The following is a 26,520-nucleotide window of genomic DNA, read 5'->3' as shown; positions in this document are numbered from 1 at the left end:
GACCAAGTGCCCAAACTGCAACCCAAAACCCACTTATTTATCGCAAAGTGCCAACACGGTAATTTGCCCCCGCCGCCCAGCTGGGTGGCGCAGAGTCAGGGGAAGGGGGGGCTTTGAACTGCTCGGGGCAGCGCGGAGCAGTTCAAAGCCCCCGCCGAGCTGGGCGGCGTGGAGTCGGGGGAAGGGGGGGGCTTCTCGACTTACCAGCGCGTGCCCACAGACAGGGCTCGGCGTGCCAAGTCCGGCACGCGTGCCATAGGTTCGCCAACACGGGGCTAGAGCATCCTCATTGTTATGCCATTGCTTCCAGGGTAAACCCAGAAGTGACATCAGCGCACCACATGTGTGGATTGCTCTCCCCCTTCAGCTGGCCTGATTCCGCCTGCCAACCAGCTGAGGGTCAGTGGACAGCCTGGTTAATTGACAGGCGATTGCTTCAAATGGCAACCCTAAATATATATATTTTGCAGAAATGCTCTGCAGAATTCACAAATGAACTAAACAAAACACCAGCCTATGCAACAGACTTCTCTCTTTATATATATAAAATCACCAGACATCTTGGCTTAGTGCATGTCCAAGATACTTATATGCCATTTTGTGATCCTTAGGTCAACTTGATAGTCACTATCAAGGCCTTTACCACTACCACAAACCCCTCAGTACATTACTGTATAGATAGGAGAACTTCTTTTTCTCTGTAGAAATTATTTTTGCCCCAATATTCATCAATGGACCCAAGATGGCTTACAAACATTAAAATGAGTAAAAAATAAAATAAAAAACTGTATTCCCATCAGAAACTAACTCCTTTAAAAACTGTAGCATTTCAGTTAGCAGACTAAAGTGCAGGCATTTTACTCATTCAACTTTGAAAACATTAAACCATGACATAGGTGCTTAATAATAACTACTAATAAAGGGCACAACACTTAGAGATCCAGATGTGTGTGCAGGAGCCCAAGTTACCTTTCAATTCCATAAACGTAGGCAACTGCAATCACTTCAAAGAATGCAATGATTAAGAGAGGTAAGGATCCTGCGTAGCTGTCAAAGGCCTCCAGCCAGTAGCTCCCTGATCTCAGAGTAAAGCACAAAGCTGTCAAAAAGCAGGCCAGGCAGATGAGACCTAGAGGAGACATCACAAAGAAACAAAAGGTAAACTAGCAATAGATATTTCTATGTGTTTTTATATGTAATCCCTGCACTTCTTTCCTTAACTTTCTGTCACATCATGCCTTTTGGTTTTCTCCCCACCCTTCCCAAGGAAAGGTTTGGGAGCGTATCCTTACCAGATAGAGCCTCCTTGGATACAGATTTAGCCACAATGGGAAGCTCTAAGAGCGGAGTCATGATGCTTTCAACATTTCCAAACATGGAAGACAGGCCCAGGCTGAACAGCATGATGAAAAACAGGACCGCCCACACCTGAGCTCCAGGCATCTGAGCAATGGCTTCCGTGAACAGAATAAAGGCCAAACCAGTTCCAGAAGCGCTCTGCAAAATTCACAAGTAAAACAGACCAAGGCGTTTTTTTTTCTTTAAATCCGCTGGGTCGGCTGTGTGACAACTCTGACTTGTCCCTGTTCCTGTTCAGAAATGCAAGTGTCTCTGTGCCCAAAGCACATGGGGTGAATACAAACCAAATCCCAAATTATTTTTTAAAAATTTATGTTCAATCCCTGGGTTTCGATAACACATACAAGTTCCTTATTTTAAGAGCAGAAAAAAATAAATTTAACTACAGAGAGTGTAAAGGTGAAAATCACGTGAGCAGACAGGGAAATTAGCAGTAAGAGGTGTTCTTAAGCAAGCCCTTTGAGTGGGATATAAACCACAACTAAAAATAAATAAGTTAATGCTTCAACGTCTGCCCATCCGCATGGACTCAAGGGACTCCAGCACAACGGCCCACTGTTTCTGCCATAGGTCATGCATTTCCCGGGCTAAAAAGAAAAGCTGACGATATATTGGGACTGTAAGACAGTTAAAAGGTTGCTGCTGGGCAGGATATAAAGGGCTTGAAAAGCCCTTATAAAGTGCAGAACTTCCTTAGCAAATCAGAAGTTCTCTGCCTAATGCTTGGGATATCCAAAGAAGAAGATGGTAAAGCTACTCAAATGCTTCTTAATTTCTTATCTACTAAGATGCTCCAGATGACATGTAGTTGATTGGTCAAATTACTAGAAGCTGACAGAAGAAATATAGCTTAAGCAGTTGTCTGGAGAGGAACACAGACATTCCTGACAACAGTCTTCCATTTGTAAAGGATGGCAGAGAGATAAGCAAGAGAGGAAGAAGTTAGATTAAAAAGAGGCCAGGATGAATAATAAGGCAGGTTGAACGGGAACAAGTCCTTGAAAAGCCTCAAAAGCCATCTTTCAAGAGGGACCCAAGATCCTTTCCCATTGAATATATTGTTTTTCCTTGGGTAGCTGTTTGCACTTGCTAACCAATGAAAGCAATGTGACCATCCCCTGGACCTGAAGGGAGTAGAACCAGACAAACACCTTATTCTAAATATTACATAAATTGTATTTTCCCCATAGGAGTGTACAGAAAGACTGTGGTGGGGTGGTTAGAATGTTGGGTTAATATCTGAGACATCTGGGTTCAAATCCCCACTCTGCCATAAAGCTTCCTAGGTAGAGCTTTGGCCGTTCCCTCTCAGCCTCACCTACCTCTCAGGGTTTGTGTGAGGAGGAAGGGAGAACCATGATTGTTGCCCTGAGCTCTTTAGAGGAAGGGTGGGAGGAAAATGTTCTAGATGGAAAGACAACCATACTTTTATCAGCCGCTGGGAAGCTTTATGCTTTCTCTCCTTATTACCGACTTGTGGTAATAAAGGCTGAACAGGCTGGCTTCAGGCGAGGGGGTGGAACAGATGATCGTCTTTTGACATTGTAGTCCCTAATCAATAAATATACAACCAAGAGTCCTAGCTGCCACCTTCATGGATTTGAAGGCATCTTTTGATACTTTACCCCATGCCTGAATGTGGCACAAGTTAAAATTAACACCTGTTTACAAGAGACTGTTGGCTCTGATTGAGGTTCTATATTCTAATCCCACTGCACAAGTCTTCTATAGTTAGACAGACAACTTTCCAATGTAATTTCCCTACAGAAGGGAGTACATCCCGGGTGTGTGGTGGCCACCTTATTAACAATATTATTTCTGCTGCCTCTACTCAGGACTGTTATTCATCTATTGCTAATGTTAAAGTTCCGAATCTACTTGCTGGCCAAGTGCCAAATTGGGAAGTGTCTCGGAGCTGGCTACCACAGCAGTCCCCAGCCCTGTAAATCTGGCATGCAATTACCAATGATGGGATCCTTATGCCATAATGACTTCAGCTGTATATCTCCTTACCCAGATGTTGTCCCCTCATTTGCAGGCTTCTCAGAAGTCTAACTTCCTAATTATTCTTGAAGGCCCTCATCGGTGTACCTCTACTGCACACCTATAGATCCAATTGTTTTAAAGTAATAAAGCAAACTTTGTATATCAGGCCATGCCAGCCCTACTGATTCTGTGCCCTCATGTATTCATGCCAGTAAATAGCAGTCCCTTAGGCCACTACCATATGCCCTGTTGCCTGCAGTTTCCCTCTTACCTCCTGGAGTGTATCATTTTTTATTTATTATGTAAAGCAGGCAAAGCTAACAGGAAGTGAAAGATCTCAACGAAAGGAACAAACACTGTGATATTTAAGGAGACCATGGAAAAGGTGGGTGAGTAAGCCCCCCTTTGCAGACTCCCCTCCAAGCCACGAGTGTGGGCATTGGGGAAGAAGGAGCAGCCCCTACTAAGAATAGCTGTGACTGCAACGGACCCCTGCCTGGCAGGCGAGCTATAACCCCAACAAAAGTAAAGGGGAAAAACAGGAGACAGCCTTTGCCGTGAGAAATCCAGCTCACCAGCTATCCTTGGGTGACCCCTTTGAAAACCACAACCTCGCCCGCCTGGGCATTCGGGACCTGGCGATCTCTTGCAGTCCCTAAGTCCAAGTAGTCCGCCAACTACTCACAAGCCAGGCACCTGCTCTTCGGCACTGTGCCTGATTGTCTCCCCGCTTCCCTTGCAGCTTCCGGGAGAACGAAGGCAGCTCGCCTTGTCGCACTCCACACCACTGGGGGAGAAGGACAGGGACAATGGAGGGCATCCCGAGCTCCAGCGAGATACAAATCCAGAAGCAGCCTGAGCTGGGTGCGGAGTGAGGGCTTCCTAGATAGATTGTTTATTTATGGCCCTTAGCCAGATAACACCAGAAACATGGACTTGAGGGCTTCCTAAATACCTGGCCGGCAGGACTGAATCCAACCTCCGTGTCTGTGGTCTTACAACCAGGTAACCCCAGTTGTGCCAGAGCCTGATTGGCCTATTTTAAATATAGAATCATAGAGTTGGAAGGGGCCATACAGGCATGAGCCCTAGACTACTCAGATGCAAAGGTCTTACTGGCGAGGGATTTTAATGCCAGATTAGGACCAGATGGTCTATCATTGTTCAAGAAGTTCAAGTAGATTCCAGGTGACATAGAGGATGAACCAACAAACAGTCTTTGGCCACGATTATTTAAGGACCCACAATCTAATTTTGCTGGATTGTGTCTTGCTAAAACAGCCAACAAGTTAAATTTACACATTTTGAATGGCTCCACTAATGGAGATTATCCCAGTGAATTTACATATATGGCGGGCCTGAAAACCACTACCATCGATTACATGCTCATCTGTGAGCCCTTGATATTTCCAGTAGAGAGATTTCAAGCATTGCCTCCTGCTGAAGGAGATTGCTTTCCCCTCTTTTTGCAATTCTCACCAACAATGGGGGCAAATTCACTTTACAACCCATGGTCACTCTTCTGTCCCCGTTAGCCCAACAAAGCAAACGGGGGCTGGTCGAGCGGATCGGTCTTTAGAGCTCGACCAAAGGCTAAAAAAGGCTCTAGCGTGTGAAAAAGTGCAGGGTGTATATCACTGCAGCCCTTCTCAGTCACAGATTTGGGACCAGACCCCTTGATCACCTATGGTAACTTACTAAAAAAATCTTACACCTCTTTTGGTGCGTACCACTGGATGTAATGAGAAACCAAAAAAGAGAACATTTTCTCAGTCATGGTATGATAAAGAGTGTATTGATGCTAAAAGGGCAGTAAATACCGCCTACCGATCATATAGACATGTGGACAGGGAGGACAGACAGGCATCTCAGTCTTTACTGCTGTTACAAAAGAAATCTTACAAACAACTTATAGCCTGTAAGAAGAAAAAGAACATCCAAGTAATATAGAGAAATCTTATAACGGTGGCCAAAGATAGGAATCCCTCAATGTTTTGGAGGCTGACATCAAGATATATCTCTAAGGGGGTATCCCCCCTAGGCTTCTCATTTCACCTAATACTTGGGAAATATACTTCCAAGACATGTATAGGGACTTACCACAGACACCTTCCTCAATGAGGATTGAGGATTTGCCTTGTTGGCCCCCTGTATCTATAAGGGAGGCCAAATCCCTAACTGACAAACTAAAAAGAGGCAAAGCCCCAGGAATAGACTACTTTCCACCCAAATTACTAAAAAATAATAAAGATTGGTGGGCCCCTTTTTGGCATCACTCTTCTTGTCTATTGATAGGACTGGACGTATACCAAGGGATTGGGGCATGGCTATAGTGGTGCCATTTTTTAAGAAGGGAAGGAGAGACTCTGCAAGCCTATCAGTCTGCTCATCATCATCAACAAATTGTATGTGAAGCATCTTTATGATAAATTATCAGGCTAGCTAGAATATGAGGCCGTAATAGCTGAAGAGCAAGCCGGCTTTAGAGAAGGCAGGTCTACCATAGATCATTGTATAATCCTCCAGCACCTAGTCCTGATTAGATGCCCATATTATCAGGAAGTCCACATAAGATTTATTTTTCCACTGGTCAATCATTTCCCTGGCCGATCAGATTTATCCCTGGCCAAGCTGTTATTAAAAGACGAAAAACCTCAGGTTTCTCTCCAGACTGCTAAATTCTGCATCGCAGCTATTAAAATCCGGCATTCCTGGCTAGGAAGAGAATAAGTGGTTCAATGTATTATATAAAGGGGTCATCGTTAAGCCTATGATGTCTTACATTTTTAATCTACAAGCCATCTAGTCCAACCTTCTGCTCAATGCAGGATCAGCCTAGAGCATCCCTGACAAGTATTTGTCCAGCAGAATGATGACATCTTGAGATTTGGATGTTATGCCGCCGTTGATGCACCCCAAGATTGCATTAGCTTTTTTTGTCGCTGTGTCACACTACAGTCCACTCGTACCCTAAGATCTTGTTCACACACACTGCTACCCAGAAGTATATCCCCCATCCAGCATGCATGTCCCTTGTTTTTGTTACCCATATGTAGAACTCATCACTTATCCTTGTTGAATTGCATCTTGTTCACATCCGCCCACTTTTCCAGTGTGTTCAGATCTCATTGAATTCTCTATCTTCTGGTGCGCTCGCTGCTCCTCCCAATTTGGAGTCATCTGCAAATGTAATGAGCAGTCCCTCCACACCCTCATCCAAATCATTTATAAAAATATCAAAAAGTACTGGACCCAGAGCCAAACCCTGTGGCACCCCACTGGACATCTCTCTCCATTCAGATGAAATGCCATTGACAACTACTCTTTGAGTGCGGTTCTCCAACCAGTTCCCTATCCACCTAACCATCCTAGGGTCCAGTCCACAGTCCTCTAGTTTACCCATCAGAATATCATGGGGAACCCTGTCAAAAGCCTTACTGAAATCCAAATAAACAACATCGACAGCATTCCCTTGATCCAGTAAGCTCATCACTCGATCAAAGAAGGAAACAAGGTTGGTCTGGTAGGATGTGTTGGGGACAAACCCATGTTGACTTCTCCAAATCACCAAGTTGTCTTTCAGGCTCACAGATTGATCTTTTTAATATCTGCTCCAGTATCTTCCCTGGGACATAAAATTTCGCAACTGAAAGAGTGATAGGTGATATTATCTTCTAATAAAAGAGGTAATGTCTCTACATGCTCTATATTTTGGAACAAAGTCAATCTATACTGTTCATGTGCGTGGCATCTATGCAGTCCCACATTGGGACTGCACAGGCCAGCCACGGATAAGATTTGTCAGCTTCTAGCAAAATTGAAAGTGAGAGTGCTCCCCCTCCCCTTGGGGCATGCAGCCTTCCCGCCCAATGGTCACATGACCCAGGGGGAGGGAGCACTCTCCCCTCCAGTTCTCTTTCTGCTGCCACGGAGAGAGAATGTGTCTTTAGCTTCTTTTCTTTAAGATGGAGTCTAAAAAGATTCCTCTTTTCAAACAATGTCGTTCTTGTGGCACCAAAATGGCGAAATCTGATTGCCACAAGGATTGCCTTCTATGCCTCGGAGAGGGGCATATTCCTTCTACCTGTAAGAGCTGTGCCAAACTCACCCTGAGGGCACTGAAGACTCATACAGATCGTCTGAAGTCTCATCTTTACATGGAGTCCCTTCATCCGGACTCCGGAGAAGGTACTTCCAAATGTCTGGCTGACCCTGAAGGTCGAGCTTCGACTTCCACGGAGCCCAAGAAAAAACTTCCTCGTCAGGAAACTCAGCTGGACGCTGGAGGTATGTCTAAGCGAGACAAACCTCCCTTAGCTCATCTAAGACAGCTAAATCCATTATTCAACCGGCCAAGTTCCTTGCTTCGGCCACTTCAGAACACCGTCATCAGTCTCTGTCGAAATCGCCTCGACGGCGATCTTCGTCGAAATCTCCTCGGTGCAGAGCCCCTCGGCATCAATCTTCAAAATCTCCTCAGAATCGATCGGCATCGGGATCACCTCGGCGCCTTTCGTCAGTGGTCATCGACGTCTCCTTGCACCAACCAACTCCACCGATTACTCTTGAGGACACACCTCCTCGTGCTTCCCTGGTTAATCCCCCTGCTATCGTTCAGGGCAGATCCCAGGATGATCAGCAATTCCGTGCACAGGTCCTTACACAACTGAATAAGGATGTGCCCCTGCCAACGCTGGACAAGCTTCTCCCAAGGGTCGAAGTCGGCACCGTTACGCCTAATCCTCCCAGGCCTAGCAACGGAGAAGTTGGCACTGCGGCAGAGATCCACATTGACTGTGGATCCGGCTCTGGCGGTCATCCTGGATCACGCAGCCCTTTGGCATAGACTCATCATTCAACGTCGAGGCCCCGTTACAGATCCAGACGTGGTGCCCAGAGTTGTTCAAACTCTCGGAACCAATCACGCTCTCGACGCCGATCACATTCTCGGCGCCGATCAAGATCTCACCGCCTGTCCGACCATCACCACTGGTCTTCATCCCACCGCGTGTCTGACCACCGCCGGTCTACATCCCACCGCCTGTCCAATCACCATCACCAGTCTAGATCCCACCGCCTGTCCGATCATCACCACTGATCGAATTCTCAACGCCAATCAAGATCCCATCACCTGTCCGAGCATCAGCACCATTCAAGATCCCATCGCCCGTCCAGTCATTATAGTCGCTCCAATTCTCGGAGCCAATCTGGTTCTTGGCGCCGATGTGTTCGGCACCGATACGATTCCTCACGGTCGTCGTCCTCCTGTTCCAGGTGTCATGGAGGAACCTGGCACCGATCATCCTCGACGCAGTACCGCAGCCATCGGAGTTGGTCGCCTTGTTGCCACTGACATAGGCGCCACGATGACTCTCGCCATCGCCCTTCGCATCAACATCCTCGCAATGAATTTCGGAGCCGAGAGGCTTCCCGGGACCATGCGTGGCAGAAGCAAGAATCCCATCGAGAGATTCCCCTTCCAAGCTCACCCATATTAGTGGACACGGTCCACTCCGAGTCTGACGCCGTGGTCACACAGGACCTCTCAACCTTCACCCGGGGACATTGTGGGGGATACTAATGCTGTCTCCCCTCCGGGGGAATTCAAGCTGTATGCATAGCAATTGATACACATGGCTAAAGTTCTAAATATTATCATCCTGATGACTTAGGACCTGTCGACTCTATCATGGACATTCTACATTCCCCAGAAACAGATCCTGTGGCCCTCCCAATGATTAAAAGTATAATGGAGGTGGTCAATTCTAACTGGACCAAGCCAGCATCGGTTCCCTCGTCCTCTAAGAGAGTCAAGAACCTTTACAAAATCCACCGTGAGGGCGGTGAATTCCTGTACCAACATCCTCCTGCAAATTCCATGGTGGTTGAAGCCCTACCAGGCAAATATAGATCAGGCTCTCACTCCTCACCCCAAGATAGGGAGGGGCGGAAATTGGACGCCCTAGCCAGGAAGGTCTACACATCCAGTGCTGTGGGCCTCCGAATTTCTAATTTTATGGCAGTTATGGCCAGGTACCAATATGCCTTATGGGATAGAGTTTCCCCACAGATTAGCATCCTGCCTGAAAACCAAAACCCATCAGCCAAGGCAGTCCAGAGGGAAGGCATGACACTGGCTAGGCAGCAACTAACTGCTGCACATCACATTGTGGACGCTTCAAGTAAGGTTATGGCCTCGTCCATAGTTCTCAGGAGGCATACATGGCTTAGGCAGTCCGCTCTCCCGTATGATACTCAATCGCGAATTGAGGACTTGCCCTTTGAGGGCACCTCGCTCTTCAGCGATCAAATGGATGCATTTCTTGATCGACTCAAGAAGAACAAAACCAATGTTAAGTCCTTGGGTATTGCTCCTACCATACCACCTTATAAGCCCAGGTACTTTGGTAGGCAGAACCAAATATCCCGGCCCTACAGGTACCAAGGTGCCTTTCAACAACAATCACACTTCTGTCCTTCCTTCCAAAACAACCAACAGGATTGGAGGTTTATGGGCAGACCCAGACCCTGCAAGGGGCCCAGACCGTCTCCCAATCGCCCTCCTAAGCCTAAACAGGCATGACTAGATACACATGTTTGTTTCACAGACTGGTTGTCTGGGTATTATAACGGTGTTCCATCACAGAGGATATGTGGGTTCTTAGAATAATGAAGCATGGATACTTTATTGAGTTTGAAACCCTTCCTCCCTACCTCCTCCCGGCTTACACTACTTTGCAGGCTCCCGCCCAACTCTTACAGGAGGTCCAAAAACTAATTGAAAAGGGGCTGTTCATCAGATCCCCTCTATTGATTGGGGTCACGGGTGTTACTCCCGTTTCTTCCTGGTCAACGAAAAGGGGGGGAAATGCCCTATTCTGGACTAGAAGGGAGTTAACGACTTCATCAAAGTCCAGACGTTTCGCATGCTATCACTTCCCAAGGTCCTGCCTCTCCTGGAGGAGCAGATGTGGTTCGTTGTTTTGGATTTGTGTGATGCATACTTTCATATCACAATCCATAACGAATCCAGACGCTACCTCCGGTTTCTCTGCAACGGAAAACATTATGAGTACTCAGTTCTGCCCTTCGGGCTTGCCACAGCACCCCGTACCTTTACGAAATGTTTGTCTGCTGTGGTCACGCACTTAGCCCTCCGGGGATGTGTCATCTTTCCATACTTAGATGACTGGCTGATAGTCGGTTCCTCTGAACATTCCCTTGCTAGTCAAGTGCAGGTTGTACTCTCCGTCCTATTGGTCAACTTTAAAAAGTCGCAATTAACCCCCTCCAGAATCATAGATTTCATTGGTGCGCACCTAAATTCAGTCACTGCTAGAGCATATCTTCCTGTCCAGAGGATTCGCTCTATCCAGAAGCTGGTTAGCCAGTTTTCCAGAAAGCGATTCCAAACGGCCCACAAAATTCAAAAGCTCTTGGGCCTCATGGCCTCCACCACTGCGGTTGTGGCCTTTGCTCGTTTGCAGATGCGTCCATTGCAAACTTGGTTTCTCAGAGCATTCCGGCTGAATGTGGACCCGCAATACAAGCGGCTGTCTATACCCAGATCAGTTATTGCTTCTCTAGTATGGTGGTCTTTGCAGACTAACCTCTCGGCCGGTGTTTCATTTCAATCACCCACTCCCTATCAGGTTGGAAGGCTCACTGTATGACATTTAGGGCACATGGTTTTTGGTCGGTTCAGGAGTCTACCTTGCACATTGAACTCCGTGCTCTTAGGCTTGCTCTCTGTTCCTTTGCAGGAATCCTCGAGGGCAGACATGTTCAGGTTGCAACGGACAGCTCCACTGCTCAACACTACATAAACAAACAGGGAGGCACAGGGTCCATTTTGCTGTGCAAGGAGGCCATCGCAGTCTGGGAGTGGGCCATTTCTCACAGCACCACTGTCACTGCCATACACATAGGCACAAGCAATACGCTCGCGGACATGTTAAGTCGTCACCCAAACAACATTCACGAGCTTGCTTTAAGCACAGATTGCCTTCCTCATCTTTTCCACACATGGGGCTCACTGCAAATAGATCTTTTTGCGACCCAGTACAATGCAGTATATCCACAGTGTTGCTCCCGGGTGGGGGCGAGCCCAGGCTCCATGGGGGATGCATTCCAAATGATATGGTCTGGCAACCTTTTTTACATGTTCCCCCCATTCCCCTTACTGAACAGGGTTCTGGCCAAGATCAGGACGGACAGGACAAGTTGCATCCTGGTAATGCCATTTTGGTCCAGGAGGTCCTGGTTCGCAACACTGATGTCCATGGCTCAAGGGGAATACAGGTTCCTTCCCAAGATATCCCCTCACATATCTCCCAAGGTCAAGCTAGCAGCTTGGAGAATTCAAATGTGAATCCCTGGTCAGATAGGGTGGCTCAAGTTCTTTTGCACTCCCTGAAGGAGTCTACCCGATGATCGCATGATGCCAAGTGGGGAAGATTTTCTTTGTGGGCTGCTGACAAAGAGTTGTCCCCAGTTACTTGTCCCCTGTCGTCAGTTTTTGATTATCTGTTATGTCTAAAGGATTCTGGACTGTTCAACTCCTCCATTAAAGTTAATTTGGCCGCTATTTTGGCCTTTCACGTTGAGCTGGACTCTTTTTCTGTTTTTTCTCATCCACACTCAAAGACATTTCTATGGGGGCTAGTCAACCTCTACCCCCCGGTGTCTCCACCTGTTCCACAGTGGAACTTATCCCTGGTGTTGTCCCAGCTCATGAAACACCCTTTTGAGCCTTTGGCTATATGTGATTTACCCTTTCTGTCATATAAGGCTGCCTTTCTGGTTGCTATCACCTCAGCCAGGAGGGTCAGCGACCTAGCTGCATTTGATATTCCCACCCGTTCACTAAGTTTCATGCGGACCAGGTGGTTCTGAAACCTAAACTTTCATTTTTGCCCTCCTCTTTTTACCTTTCCCAAGATATTGTACTACCCGTATTTTACTGAATCCATCTTCCGATGCAGAAAGGCTTCTGCATTCTTTAGATGTCCGTAGGGCCCTCCTTTTTTATCTACAGAGAACCACAGGTTTTAGGGTAGATGATAATCTTTTTATTTGCTTTAGTGGCCACCGCAAGGGTCACCGGGCCTCCCCGCAGACCCTGTCAAGGTGGATTACCTCAGCCATTAGCCTTTCTTATGTGCGAGCACACATGCATTGCCCAGACATGATCAAGGCGCACTCCACAAGAGCTTACGCTGCCTCCATCACCTTTTCGTCTAAAATCGACCTCCGAGACATTTGTCGAGAGGCAACGTGGTCGACCCCTTCTACATTCATGAAGCACTATGTGGTCGACGTGGATTCATCCAGAGAGGCAGCAGTGGGACGTGCCGTCTTGCAGTCATTATTTCGATGACTGTCCCACCCCCGCCATCCTGGTAAGCGAGCTTGCTATTCTCCCAATGTGGGACTGCATAGAAGCCACGAAGATGAAAAACAGAGTTTCACTTACTGTGTTCATCTGGTGGTCTTCTATGCAGGCACACATCCCTCCCTCCTTCCCCGCTGTGGGACCTCTCCGCAATACACGTGGATGGTTCCCTGGCGGCAGGTTGGAGAACTGGAGGGGAGAGTGCTCCCTCCCCCTGGGTCATGCGACTGTTGGGTGGGGAGGCTGCATGCTCCGAGGGGAGGGGGAGCACTCTCACTTTCAATTTTGCTAGAAGCTGACAAATCTTATCCGTGGCTGGCCTGCGCCTGCACAGTCCCAATGTGTGCCTGCATAGAAGACCACCAGATGAACAACAGTTAAAGTAAGTGAAACTCTGTTTTTCTTGCAAGAAAGGATTATTTTGTAATTTGAATACAATACCTGATCAAGGAATTCTTGAAGGTCACACTTTTTCAGCGCAAGGGCAGCCAATTTGTGCGGAGAGGTTGTGTTTAAGGCCTCAAGCCAAACTGTATAGTTGTTTCTTGTGACACTTTGTTCGTCCAGATCAAATCCATTGACAAGGCCTATAATATTCCTGTCAGGGAAGCCAAGAATGACTTTGAGTTATTTGCACTGCTGAAGAAACCGTGTATTGAAGAAACAACTTTCCCTGGAAAAGACAATCAGCAACTCTTTCCTAACAGCATTCCATCCACTTTGCTCTTCAAACTAACGGAATGAATCCCCACGACCCACTGAGTAGGGGCTAATACTACTATTGGCATATGCCACTTGGGATTCCACTTGTTGGTGGTTCCAGAGGCTGATGTGTGGTAAAAAAGTGGCTACATGCACATTGCATGTACATTTGGTAAAGTGGTTTTTTTCAACTGTCCTTTAACTTGTTGATCTACATAAAAACATCCATATATATACAACAAAGACCTCAATGGACATTCCTGATCCACCCTAAATTATACGAGTTAAGGCTTTTGCATCCAATTTAGGAAAAAAATGTGTTGTGTGCTACAATTTTTTATCTCCTAATGCCACTTAAAGTGGCTTAAATCATAAACAAACGTTCAACTGTTGGCTCATATCCTGCCACTCTGCTCATCCCCTGGCCAAATACAAGTCACTATATACATTAGTTAGAAATCTATGAAAAACAACCAAATGAATGGAGTGATATTTTCAATAGTTTCCTAACATTAACACATGAAAATGTGTATGCTGTACATGGGGCTGCCCTTGAAGAGTGTCCAGAAGCTACAATTGGTGCAGAATGCTGCAGCCAGATTTCTGGCAGGAGTGGGTGGGTCATAGGGACCAGATCACTCCAGTGTTGTTTCACCTACACTAGTTCCCAGTTTGCTTCCCGCCCCAATTAAAGGTGCTGGTATTGGCCTTTAAAGCATTATATAGCCTGAGGTCTTAAGGACCACCTACTCCCACATGAACCTACCTGACCACTGCAGTCATCTATGGAGGCCCTGATTTGGGTGCCCCCACCATCGGAGGCTAGATGGGTGGCAGCCCGGGAAAGGGCCTTCTTAGCCATCGCACCAACGTTATGGAATGCCCTCACCACCTGTCCCCATCTATTATTTTGTTTTGTTTGACATTATTTCCCTCTCTGATTCTCACTTACTCTTCCTCCTTATGTATTTTGTTTTAATCATTTTTCAATTGCTTTTATATATTTTATGTGTTTTTAACCTTATTTTAACATTTTTATTTTTCACTGCTTTGGGGACCCTATGTTGGGTGGAAAAGTGGCTAAAAAAATGTTTTAAATAAAATGATTTAAAGAAAACACTGACTCACCTATCCAAGCAGTCCCAGTAGCCAAATGTGGCCTTAAACCCCAAAATCGAAAAAACTGGGATTGAAGCATACAGAGAAGTCATACTATTCACAGCTGCTATGGTGACAGCATCCTTTTCACAGTCATTTCTAGAGGGGGGAACCACATAAAAGTCAAGCCCTACAAAGCATGGCAGCCCCTATCAATAAACATACAGAGCCAAACTGGGGCAGTGGTTGGAGGGCTGAAGTTGGAGGGTAAAGTTCCCATAGGGTTGCCAGCCTCCAGGTGGTGGCTGGAGATCTCCCACTATTACAACTGATCTCCAGGTGATAGAGATCAGTTCCCCTTGAGAAAATGGCTGCCTTGGCCATTGGAGTCTATGGCATTGAAGTCATACCCTGCCCTCTCCAAACCCTGCCTTCCTCAGGCTCCACCCCCAAAATCTCCAGGTAATTTCCAACCCGGAGCTGGCAACCCAAGGTTCCCATCTCCGCTTTGCCATAACACATGCCGGGGGACCTTAGGCCAGTCACACTCTCTCAGCCTCGCATGCCTCACCAGGGTTAAATTGGGATGAAGTTGGGAAAGGGAGAATCATATACACCACTCCACACTACTTGGAGGAAGGAGGGGGATAAAATGTTATGGACAGAGGCTTAGAAAGGGCCATTTACAGGGCAGAGCCAGGGGGTGGGGAGGCTAATGTAAAATAATATAAATCTCTCTTCACTTTCTGGAGGCTTCAAATCAAATCCTGCAGAAGATGGAATTCAGGGGCTGCACCTTTTTTTGCCCTGGCCTGGCAAACTGCACCTACCCAAGTTCCCTGGACTCTGCACCTTTCAGAGGTCCTCTCTTGATTCTGATAAACTGAATCGGAGACAATGGGATCCAATACTGGCCAGCATTCATCTGAGGAGGCTATTCCTGAATATTCCCTTTACCCCCACCCCACCCCAACACATCACCAACCACCTTCTTTTTCTGTAGTTCTCACGTCTCTCATCCCTGAGCCCCATAGCTTGCTGAGAGAGGTCACCAAAGAAGGTGAGGAAGCTGGCTAGGCTGGGTCTCCCCCAAGAAGAGCCCTGGCCTCTAAAACCAACCATGCAGCAAACCACGATCTCCCAGATAGGATGAATGGGTGGGGTTGCATGATCCCTACAAACAGGTCGGGAGCACCATAGGCAGGCGGTTCTGTCCCATTGGACCAGCTGGCTAAAAATGAGCTCCTTGCTGGTTTTACAATCTGCAACTTGAAGCTGGATTCTACCTACTTTGCTGAGTTGTAGCTTGAGAATGCGATGTGGCCCCCAAATGCCAGAGAGAGAGAGAAGAAAATCTGGGTGGCCGCATCGAGCCACACGCGTGGATTTTTGAGGAGGCTCAGCTGTCAACAGCAAACAAACAAAACATAAATAGAAGGCAGAGTTATTATTAGACTGTTACAAAAAGCAACCAGAGGGAGCATTCATTGTGGAGAACTGGCAGGAACTGTCTGTGGACCAGTTTGTCCATTTTAAAATGACTGCTTCACCACCTTCTCTCTCACAGCACTCTTGCGGATATCATAAACATGCCAGCTATCACATACCCACACTACATCTGGAATCTTCTTTTTTACCACAGAAAAGATTGGGTGTCCATTTAACCTCTATACCCAGGGAGACCCAAGCAGTGCTTCCATGCTAATGGATGAAGGAAATGCTTCATCCATGTTCTTAAGAGGTTCTTAATCAGTCTCCAGCTTTGACAGATTTGAACATGCTCAGTACTGCCCAACCCAGCCATCTTGTAATGTCTGTCTTGTCGTATGGTTTCCATGTAGCATTTCCATGAATGGCTGCACTCAAGTGATGTGGGCCTCAGGCATTGCCGAACCTGAGATGGAAAAGCGCCTCCCTCCTCCAAGACATCCTCCTTAGCTCTGGTGATTACGATGCCAGGCATCTGCCAGCTGAAGCATCCCCTAAGCTTTTCCAGTCTGAGCACAAACTCTGGCAGTGGAGTTGCAGATCTTTGAAGTTATTGTGTTCTCACTGGGGCTTTTACAGTCAGACAACTGACTGAGTGCCAATGTGATACTCCCTGGGCTCATGAAGACAGCTGTTATTTGCACATTCCTGCGTGGATTCTTCATAACGTCAGTGTTTTAAGTGAGAGCTAGAGTGGCACAGAGTACATAACTCTAGCGTGAACAGCTGTGTGTACTACATTTCTCGGGGATTTCCAGTAAAGGAGCACAGATCAGTATGGGCCCTGAACAACTTACAGTGCAAACCTGAACAGAGTTATACCCTTCTAAGTCCTGTGCACTAAGTGGTTTTAGAAGGGTGTAACTCTGTTTAGAATTGCAGCATGAATCTGTTATCAGCTCTAAAGTTCCTGACCCTGGTGACTCACACATTGCCCACGGAGGCAACCTGTGTGCTGCATGAGAGAGGGCAGAACTCTCTGAACAGGCCTCAGACTCATAAGGTAAAGGAAATGAACTCTTAGACCTCCGGGACGCAGACTCATGGAGGAAACAGCTGGAGTTTTCTGGGGAATCAAAAATTTGACACACCCCATGTAATAGTGTTGCCAACACTGGCCTGGGAACTTCCTGGAGATTTGGTGGTGGTCCCAATGGAGGGAGGAATTTGGAGAGGGGGTTCACCTAGTGTCTATGGGATACCATAGAATCTGCCCTCTGAAGCTGCCATTTCTCCAGGGCTAGTGAGCTCTGTAGTTTGGTGATCAGCCATAATTCTGGGAGAACTCCAGGTCCTACCTTGAAAGCTTGAGGCCTGATTCACATATGCAAGAGAATGAAGTGGGAGATGAGGTGGCCGGGCCGGAGGGGGTAGAATTAGGGTTGCCAACCTCCAGGTGCAGCCTGAAAAGCTCCCAAAATTACATCTGATTTCCAGACTACAGTGATCAATTCCCTCAGAGAAAACGTACGAAAAAATGCATTATATCCCACTGAGGTCCCTCCCATCTCCAAACCCCACCCTCCTCAGGCTCCATCTCCAAACCTCAAGAAATTTCCTTACCTAGAGTTGGCAATCCTAGGTAGAATGGACTGTACCATTTTAGGCTGCGGGTGTGAGAATCTCATTTTGGAATTGCTCACCTAGGCTAAAAACTCCCTGTAAATAGAAAAGAGAGAAAGGCAGAGAAGAAAAGAGCACCTTTCTCTTTCCAGTACTACCTTTCTATTGGCATGGAATTTTTAAAATGCAGAATTCCCAGATGGAATCCACCCTTTGCAGTCTGAAAAGGCACTCTTCACTCTCCCCTGAGGGTGGAGCTTGGTTGGGGCTGCCATTGGGGTTCACTGGGAAGGGGCCCATGCAGGAGCACATGCTGGCCACTCAGAGGGGTTTTGAAGCTCAGATTGCCGAGGGGCGCTCTGTCCTCCTGCCCCATGCGGTTCCCCATCTTTTCCAGGGTGATAAACAGGGAGTGGCATCATGCCCTTTGCCACCACTGGAAAAGACTCATCCACAGAAGCTCCGTCCTTCGAACTACCAGCAAAATACTGCCAACAATTCTGCCTCACGTTCTGGCCTGCAGGATCCAGTGCCTGGAAAATAGCACAAAAAGCACCCTCTAAAAAACTGCAGGTCCTGGGGGCCAAAAGGTCCCCACTCAGACAACCATCAACAGTGCCCTTCATGCCTTGGCAAAGAGCACAATGCCTCGCAGTCCTCCATTGGTCACAAATCCACCCCCAAGGCAAGGCATGACAGGACTTTCTGCCTAAAAGCAGCACTTTGGGGGAAAGCCTTAACTGGCATTGCTCGAGAAAAAGTTCTGAGCACTAATGCCACCTTACACCACTGACAGATGGTTCCGAGCTTCTTCGGTTCTAACGGTTCTGAGACGGAGCCTGGTAGAGTTGCCAGATCCAGGTTGGGAAACTCCTGGAGATTTGGGGAAGGAGCCTCAGGAGGACAGGGACCTCATTAGGGTATATTGCCACAGAGACTACTCTCATTAGGGTATATTGCCACAGAGACTACTCTCCAAAACAGCAGGGAACCTCTCTCTGCAGTCTGGAGATAAGCTGTAATTCCAGGGGGTCCCCAGGTCCCACCTGGAGGCTGCTGGTATCCCTACTGTTGTGTATGTATATAAGTATGTTGCCAGTATGCAGGAGAAACCCGCGGAGCTTGGGGTTCTACGGGGCTCCTAAGTCTGTACATGCCCATTGGCCACTAGGGTTGCTATCCCCCCCAATCACGGTCTGGGGGGGAGTGGCCGCAGGCGGCCAGGGGGGCATATAAGCGGGAGGTCTTACCACTGTAGTTCAGTTCTATTCTTGTTTACAATAAAGTGGTTGCCGTTGGAACTAGGGCTGTCGATTCGGTTCGACCCGAACTGAAAAACAGCCGAATTTCCCCCGATTCGGCGGTTTTTCAGTTCGTATTGAACCAAACTCAAAAAGGGGGGGAAACGGGGAGCCGAATTCGGTGAGTTCGGGGTGTTCCTGAATAAATTCGGCAAATTCAGACCCTTTAAACAGATCTGCACCTTCCAGCTGGAAGGCGCAGATCTGTTTACTCCGCCCCCGAGCATGCCTTAAGGGAGCTTCCCTGAAGGCGCGTGGGGGGCCCTTTAAATAGATTTGTGCCTCCCAGCCGGGAGGCACTTATCTGTTCCACCCCCGCCCCCCGTGCGCCTTCAGGGAAGCCCCCTGAAGGTGGGGGGGGCCTTTAAACAAATCTGTGCCTCCCTGCTGGGAGGTGCAGATCTGTTTAAAGACCCCCCATGCGCCTTCAAAAAAACTCCCTGAAGGCGTGCGGGGGGTGATTTGTACCTCCCGGCCGGGAGGCTCAAATCTATTTAAAGGCCCCCCCGCACGCCTTTAGGGAAGTCCCAGGAAGAGGGGCAGGGGTCTTTAAACCCCTCTGCCCTGCCTGCGCAGACAACGCAGAGGGGCTTGACAACTCATCCCCCCTCTTCCCGGGAGTCCCGGGAAGAGGGGCGGGGGGGTCTTTAAACCCCTCTGCCCTGCCTGTGCAGACAGCGCAGAGGGGCTTGACAACCCATCCCCCCTCTTCCCGGGAGTCCTGAGAAGAGGGGCGGGGGTCTTTAAACCCCTCTGTGCTGCCTGCGCAAACAGCGCAGAGGGGCTTGACAACCCACCGCCCCTCTTCCTGGGAGTCCCGGGAAGAGGGGCGGGGGTCTTTAAACCCCTCTGCCCTGCCTGCGCAAACAGCGCAGAGGGGCTTGACAATCCACCGCCCCTCTTCCCAGGACTCCCGGGAAGAGGGGCGAGGGGTCTTTAAACCCCTCTGCCCTCCCGTGCCTTCATGGGCTTTCCTGAAGGCGCACAGGGGGCCCTTTAATCTGTGCCTCCCAGTCGGAAGGCACAGATCTATTTAAAGGCCCCCCCAAGCGCCCTCAGGGGAATCCCCTGAAGGCACGCAGGGGGGCTTGGAATAGATCTGGGAGGTGCAGATCTGTTTAAAGGCCCCCCCGCGCACCTTCAGGGAAGCCCCCTGAAGGCGCGCGGGTGGGCCGAATTTTCCCCCGAACTCCGGATCTTGCCCGAATTTCAGGGATCCTAAGCGGGGGGGGGGGGGGTCGGACTTCGGCACGGCCTGAATCAAAATGGGCTGAATTTTGCTGAATCCGAATTATACCGAATTTTTTTTTCAACAGCCCTAGTTGGAACTCTGTCTCCAACCTCGTGTGTCCTCCCCACGCAGACTTAACATCTACACCCTGGCCAAACTGGACCCAACAAAAATGACAGAGAAGACCACCAATTCTGCCCCTGTGTCTCTGGAGTGCAGCTCCTTGGAACAGCTGTTTTAAAAGGCAAGGCACAAACACAAGCACCTGGAGACACCTCACAAGTCAAAATCATTATCCAACCCCTCCCATCCTCGTCATAAAGACCCAGTCCCTTGTAAATCAACGTTAGAATCCATCAGTGTGTCAGCCTCTGTTCCAAGGATGCCTCCTCCCTCATGGAAGGCCTCAAGAGGCCTCAGCAGAATTCACTAAATGAAAATATACGCGCACATTTTATTTGTGAAGCTAGCACTCACAAGTAATGGCCTGGTCATGGTGCAGGGAACTCTATATTTGCATCAATGTTTCGGAAACCCTCATTGTCTGCCCACTACCAAAGTCCCCAGCCAGCCCAAAACTTGGAGATATCTTCTCCAAGCCGGGGGTGGGGGGACCCCATCCTTCCATCCTCAGGGGCTCTGTGGATCCCAGCCAGTTTTAAGTGGTGAAGACATTTAGACTTTCACTTGTATCAGTTGGAATACCAAAAAATTGTTGCTTGTTGAATATTTAAAAAAAATACTTGCATTAGGAGTGAAGAGATAGCTTAGCCCTTCAGTGGCTCCCGGAAGAGTCAGTCCATAAATAAGGAATATCGTTAGGATGATGTAAGGAAACGTGGCCGTGATATAGATTGCCTGGGAAGATTAGAGGGGTGGGAAGAAATCCCAGATAAGCACAAAATGGTAAGGTAAAGGTCCCCTGTGCAAGCACCGGGTCATTCCTGACCCATGGGGTGACGTCACATCCTGACGTTTCCAAGGCAGACTTTGTTTGCGGGGTTGTTTGCTAGTTCCTTCCCCATAAGCACAAAGGGAGCATGAAATTAAGAGAGCCAGTCCGGTGCAGTGGTGAGAGAGCTCGACTAGCATTGGGGAGACCCAGATTTGAATCCTCCCTCTGCCCTGGAAGCTCACTGTGTGATAATGTGCCAGCCACTGCCTCTCAGCTTAGCCATCTTCACAGGGTGGTCATGAAGATAAAATGGATGTTTGAAAGCTGCTTTGGGTCCCCATTGGTATGTGTGTGTGTGGGGGGAGAAAAGTGGGGTATAAATTTCTGAATGCATTAAAATGGTTACTGTTCCTTTCAGCTATATTATTCACATTTTAGCTGGGTTTATACAGATTAGCATAAGAAATACAAGAAAATCCAGCACATTTTGTGGAGCCTTCCATTGTTTTGATAGCGCTCTTCTGAATTCAGCTAGACGGATCCATCTCGTTGTCATCCCCCTGACCCAGAGGCATGCAAAGGGCTGGTTTCCTAAGAGCAGCTGCGCTGAGGTGGCTCATCCATACATACCCATTGTTCAATTACTAACAGCTGAATGTGTGAATTGGCTGCATTTGAAAGTGTTATGTGTTTGAGGACACATTTGTTCATTCACACATGCAAATGACTACTGTAATGCTGCCATCTTCAATAGAGAAACACTTGTGTATGAACTGGTCCCTTTTCGCAGGAAGAACAATAACAGAGAGCAATCAAAAGAATTCATGTATTTGTGGTTGCGAATAATATGTCCTATGTGATTGTGGTCTTGAAAAATTTGACTTGCAATTGTGGAGAGGGGCCGTGGCTCAGTGGCGGAGCCTCTGCTTGTCATGCAGAAGATCCTAAGTTCAATCCCTGAGGGCATCTCCAGTTGAAAGGATCGAGTAGGAGGTGATGTGAAAGACCTGAGACTCTGGAAAGCCGCTGCAGGTCAGAGTAGATAATACTGACCTTGGAAGACTTGGTATAGGCAGTTATGTGCATTCAACCTCAAAAGATAAGGAAAACTCATGAGATGCAATACATAAACAAATGAGAGTTTTGTCTATCCCATATGAAGTTGTCCAATACTGAGTCCACACATTGGTTGGTGTAACCCAGAACTGATTGCCTGACCAGCAGTGGTTGTCCTATATCTTTCCCAGCTCTGCTATTTAAGATCCTTTTAACCAAAGCTCATACCTGGATCCTTCTGCATACAAAACTATTTTTGTTCACTGTAGGCGAGGATCCCAGAGGGGATCAGGCACTCTCGACTCTCTGGCTGATGCAGAAGTACCGTGTAGTTTGCAGTGGAGTGATTCTCAAACAAGTGCCCTATATAAGCGTAGCATTCAACAAATTATTCTTCAGTGTTGATTGTCCTTGACTTTATGTATTGGTAATGGAGATTCTGATGCTTAAACACACAGTTGCCTCAATCCAGCAAGGCAGATGTGTCCAGATACCTTTGGTGAAGAAGATGCTCATCAAAACACTCATCAAGTCTCCCAACTGAACTCCTTGTAGTCATCCAATGTGGATACACTGGCAGCTACCTTTGCCAACTATAACTGAAGAGACAGCCCTATTTCTCACCTGTGCCTGGGCTGTACCACTACAAATTGCAGGTGAGGAAACTAGATTTCAGGGAGAAACGTTCTACCCTAATCTCCACAATTTTCTATGTGCTGAGCCAAATTTTTGTCCTGACGGTTCATTAAGCCCTGTGGGCCCCACCTGCACGCTGAAGTGGGACAGACCGGACACAGGTCTACTTCCTGTGGGTGAGAATTGGCCCACCAGTGGAATGTACATGCCTTGGAGCAATTCCTACCCCCTCACCTTTCCGGTTGATTCAATCCCACGAATTGTACAGATAAACACGATAATCCAGCAAGAGGCAGAACACAAAACCAGCCACCACTGAATGGTGCCATTCTCTGTGATATCCGAGGTTACATTTAACGTTTGTCTGTACCAGAAATAATTTACAGCAGTGCTTTTATGACATTCTTCGATGAATCCTGAAACAAGCATAGCAGATATAACCAAATTATTACCAAGCTAATGAGCAATAGATTTTTAAAGTTCCTTCCAGTACTCCACTAGAATAATATAAAGGTAAGGATTTTTCATATTATGGGCCTGGTTCCAAGGGAAAGTTAATCACTGCAGCAAAATCACTGCAGTAAAAAAAAGGACTGCACTCCTTCAGCCTGCAAATGATGGGTCATATTTTTATAGAATAACACAGCAGGGCTGCACTAGAAACTCTCTCCCTAAATTTGTACACCCAGAGAGTTGTCTTTATGTTGTTTTCTTAGGTGACAAGGAAATTTATAAAAGCAAACAATTCAATCAGCCTCCTGGATCTCCTGTTTGCTCCATGAAGGAAAAAAATCTGATAGCCATATGATGCCTGGGTGTTTCCCCTGTGGAAACTAGGGTAGGGACTGGGGTCAGAAAAATGGCACAGAGTGAGAAGTGTGTAGTGGGAGGTATAGGGAGTTCAGCTCCCCCTCCCAACCATCTATGCTGTGATTTAAAGTTCCTCCCTAGCCCTGCTTTCTAAGGATTTGGTAACACACCTGATTTGGCACACAGGCTGCCACCAACAGGCAGATTTTGGCCCTGATCACCAATTTATACCAGCTAAGCTACCTAGAAGCTAAAATGACTAAACTGAGGTGTGACGGTTAACCAGCAGCAAGAGCTGACAGGCGAAGAGTGGGCGGAGCCAGAGAGCTGACACTCTGAACTGAGAGAGACAGAGAAGAGGATTCGAAGTTTGGGACTCAGCCTGACAGGAGGGCTGTGATAAGATTCGAAGCTTGGAACCAGCCAGAGAGGGCTGTGTTAGATTCAGAGCTGGGTGAGAAGATGAAGAAGAAGTGAGACTATACTCTGAGAACCTGAGGGGGGTTCTGTGAAAGCAAAAGCTATTGACACACACAACCTGTGGTAGTGACTAGGGCTGTTGATTCGGTTCGTCCCGAACTGAAAAACAGCTGAATTTTCCCTGATTCGACGGTTTTTAGTTTGGATGGAACCAAACTCAAAAAAGGCGGAAAAACGGGGAGCCGAATTCAGTGAATTCGGGGTGTTTGGTGAATAAATTCAGCAAATTCGGGGTTCGGCGCAGCAGCATAACCGTCAGTTAGTAAGCAGCATTCTCCTGCAGCCAATCGGTGGCCAAGCTGGGTCTTCTTCTGGCCAATCAGTTTGAGCGACTGAGTGCATGAGCCCAGCTGCTGCGCGGCCCGGGAAAAGAAATAGAGAGTATCTGTTTGTGTGTGAGAGAGAAATCCCAGTGGGGAGGGTGCTTGTGCACATTCACTCCTTTCCGTGGCTGCAGGGGGCGCATTTTGGGGGTAGAGACCCCAAACTTTCAGCGGAGCTTCAAAGGACCCTTCTTGTGAGACCCCCCAAGTTTTGTAAACATTGGGTCAGGGGGTCCCATGATATGGGGCCCGAAAGGGGTCCTCCCCTTAATGTGCATTTTTATTCCATTTAAAGCACACATTAGCTCCTTTTCGTGGCTGCAGGGGGCGCATTTTTGGGGGTAGAGACCCCAAACTTTCAGAGGAGCTTCAAAGGACCCTTCTTGTGAGACCCCCCAAGTTTTGTAAACATTGGGTCAGGGGGTCCCGAGATATGGGGCCCGAAAGGGGTCCTCCACTTAATGTGCATTTTTATTCCATTTAAAGCACACATTTGCTCCTTTTCGTGGCTGCAGGGGGCGCATTTTTGGGGGTAGAGACCCCAAACTTTCAGCGGAGCTTCAAAGGACCCTTCTTGTGAGACCCCCCAAGTTTTATAAACATTGGGTCAGGGGATCCCGAGATATGGGGTCCCCCCTTTTCCCTATTGGGATGAATGGGATCAGCCAATCCTGTGTGCATCTCGAGAGCGGCAAATCCAAGGCAAAACCTCCCATGCTTAAATGGAATCGTATTGGATTATCCAGTCCTCCCAGTCCCTCCTGATGGAACAGAAGACATCCACAGTAAGACCCCTTTTGGGGCTTTAATCTATAATTTTTCTCCTGTGTGTGTTTGTGTGGGGGGGAAGCAGAGTCTGTGTGTGTGTGGGGAGGGAGCAGTTTCTGTGGGTGGGGGGGAAGCCAAAGGGGGCTTTCGCCTGTTCTGTGGGGGGGTGCCCCCTTGAGTCTCTCTCTCCCTGGTTTGAGGGGGGGCTTCAGTTGTGTGTCCTCAGGTTTTCCCTCATTCATAAGATCGGTTAGGTCTATTTTGATGCTTGCTCAAAAATTGTTTTCAAATTGTGACTTAAAGAATGCATTTGCCTGGTCCCAGTCCGATGGAAAAGGGGAAATTTCACCCCTCCTGCTCCTGATGCTTAGCTAGCATGCCTCTGTCCCTTTCCATGGTTTGCAAACTCCCAGGCGTCAGGTGTTGCTTTGCATGGTTGCAAAGGTGTTGCTTTGCAAGGTTGTGTTGCTTTGCATGGTTTGCAAACTTCTTCTGTCCCTTTCCATGGTTTGCAAACTCCCAGGCGTCAGGTGTTGCTTTGCATGGTTGCAAACGTGATGGTTTGCATGGTTGTGTTGCTTTTCATGGTTTGCAAACTTCTTCGCACCTGTCCCGCCCTTGTTCCCCGCAGCTCAGCTGTTTGTCGGGGCTGGGAGCTTTGAGTGGGCGGCAAGCTCTGCTAATTGCAAATGCACATTAAGGAGGGGGGACCCCTTTCGGGGCCCATATCTCAGCCCCCGCTGATCCAATCTTTACAAAACTTGGGGGTTATTGCAAGAAGGGTCCTTTGAAGCTACGCTGAAAGTATGGGACCTCTACCCCCAAAAATGCCCCCCCAGAGCCGCGGAAAAGTGCTGTTGTGATTTTAATGGCTTTATTCGGCCGAATTTTTCCCCGAACTCCGGACCTCATGCCGAATTGCACGGACCCGAAGCAGGGGAGTTTGGACTTCGGCATTTCCTGAATAAAAACGGGCCAAATTTTGCCGAATCTGAATTTTACCGATTTTTTTTTTCTACAGCCCTAGTAGTGACAGGAGTGAGAACTGGGTTAAAGAGGGCCCATTCTCAAGTCACAAGGGGAATTAGTCTCTGAGGTAGAGCTATTCCAGTAGCAGGAAGGTGTGGTGGATTACAACCACTAAGGTGGGGGGTAGTCAGAGAAAGCTAGGCTGGGAACAGAGTGAGAGTCTGAACGTCTGAATAATAGTTCTGTGAGGTAGAACTAAGCTTGAGAACTGAGAACTGAAAGTAACCTGAGTAAAGGGAACATCTAAGCTATTTCTCTAAAGCAACCTTGCTTGTATCAATCTAACTCTCCATCCAAATTTCTGCCTTTTCTTAAAAACCAATCTCTGTGAGTTCTCTTTAATAAACGTCCCTGTTTTCTCTGTTTAAGTTGAAAAGCCTCTTGCTCCTATTTCTTACTGA

General features: G+C 47.8%; 1 protein-coding gene across 1 annotated transcript in view; it reads right to left on the bottom strand.

Moving 5' to 3' along the window:
* Window positions 1-26,520, bottom strand: part of LOC130489202 (sodium-dependent neutral amino acid transporter B(0)AT3-like) — a 54,227-nt gene that overhangs the window by 12,206 nt on the left and 15,501 nt on the right. The window contains exons 4-10 of the mRNA XM_056862938.1: window positions 22,944-23,125; window positions 20,870-20,980; window positions 15,830-15,942; window positions 14,570-14,698; window positions 13,181-13,337; window positions 1,293-1,497; window positions 970-1,129 (exon numbers count right to left, since the gene is read on the bottom strand). Of these exons, the coding sequence (XP_056718916.1) occupies window positions 970-1,129; window positions 1,293-1,497; window positions 13,181-13,337; window positions 14,570-14,698; window positions 15,830-15,942; window positions 20,870-20,980; window positions 22,944-23,125 (1,057 nt within the window). The remainder of the gene's footprint in view (window positions 1-969; window positions 1,130-1,292; window positions 1,498-13,180; window positions 13,338-14,569; window positions 14,699-15,829; window positions 15,943-20,869; window positions 20,981-22,943; window positions 23,126-26,520) is intronic.

This window comes from Euleptes europaea, chromosome 17 (assembly GCF_029931775.1).
Source record: "Euleptes europaea isolate rEulEur1 chromosome 17, rEulEur1.hap1, whole genome shotgun sequence".
Taxonomy (NCBI): Eukaryota; Metazoa; Chordata; class Lepidosauria; order Squamata; family Sphaerodactylidae; genus Euleptes; species Euleptes europaea.
Note: the sequence above shows the minus strand (reverse complement) of the source record. Positions and strands in the feature narration are given on the sequence as shown.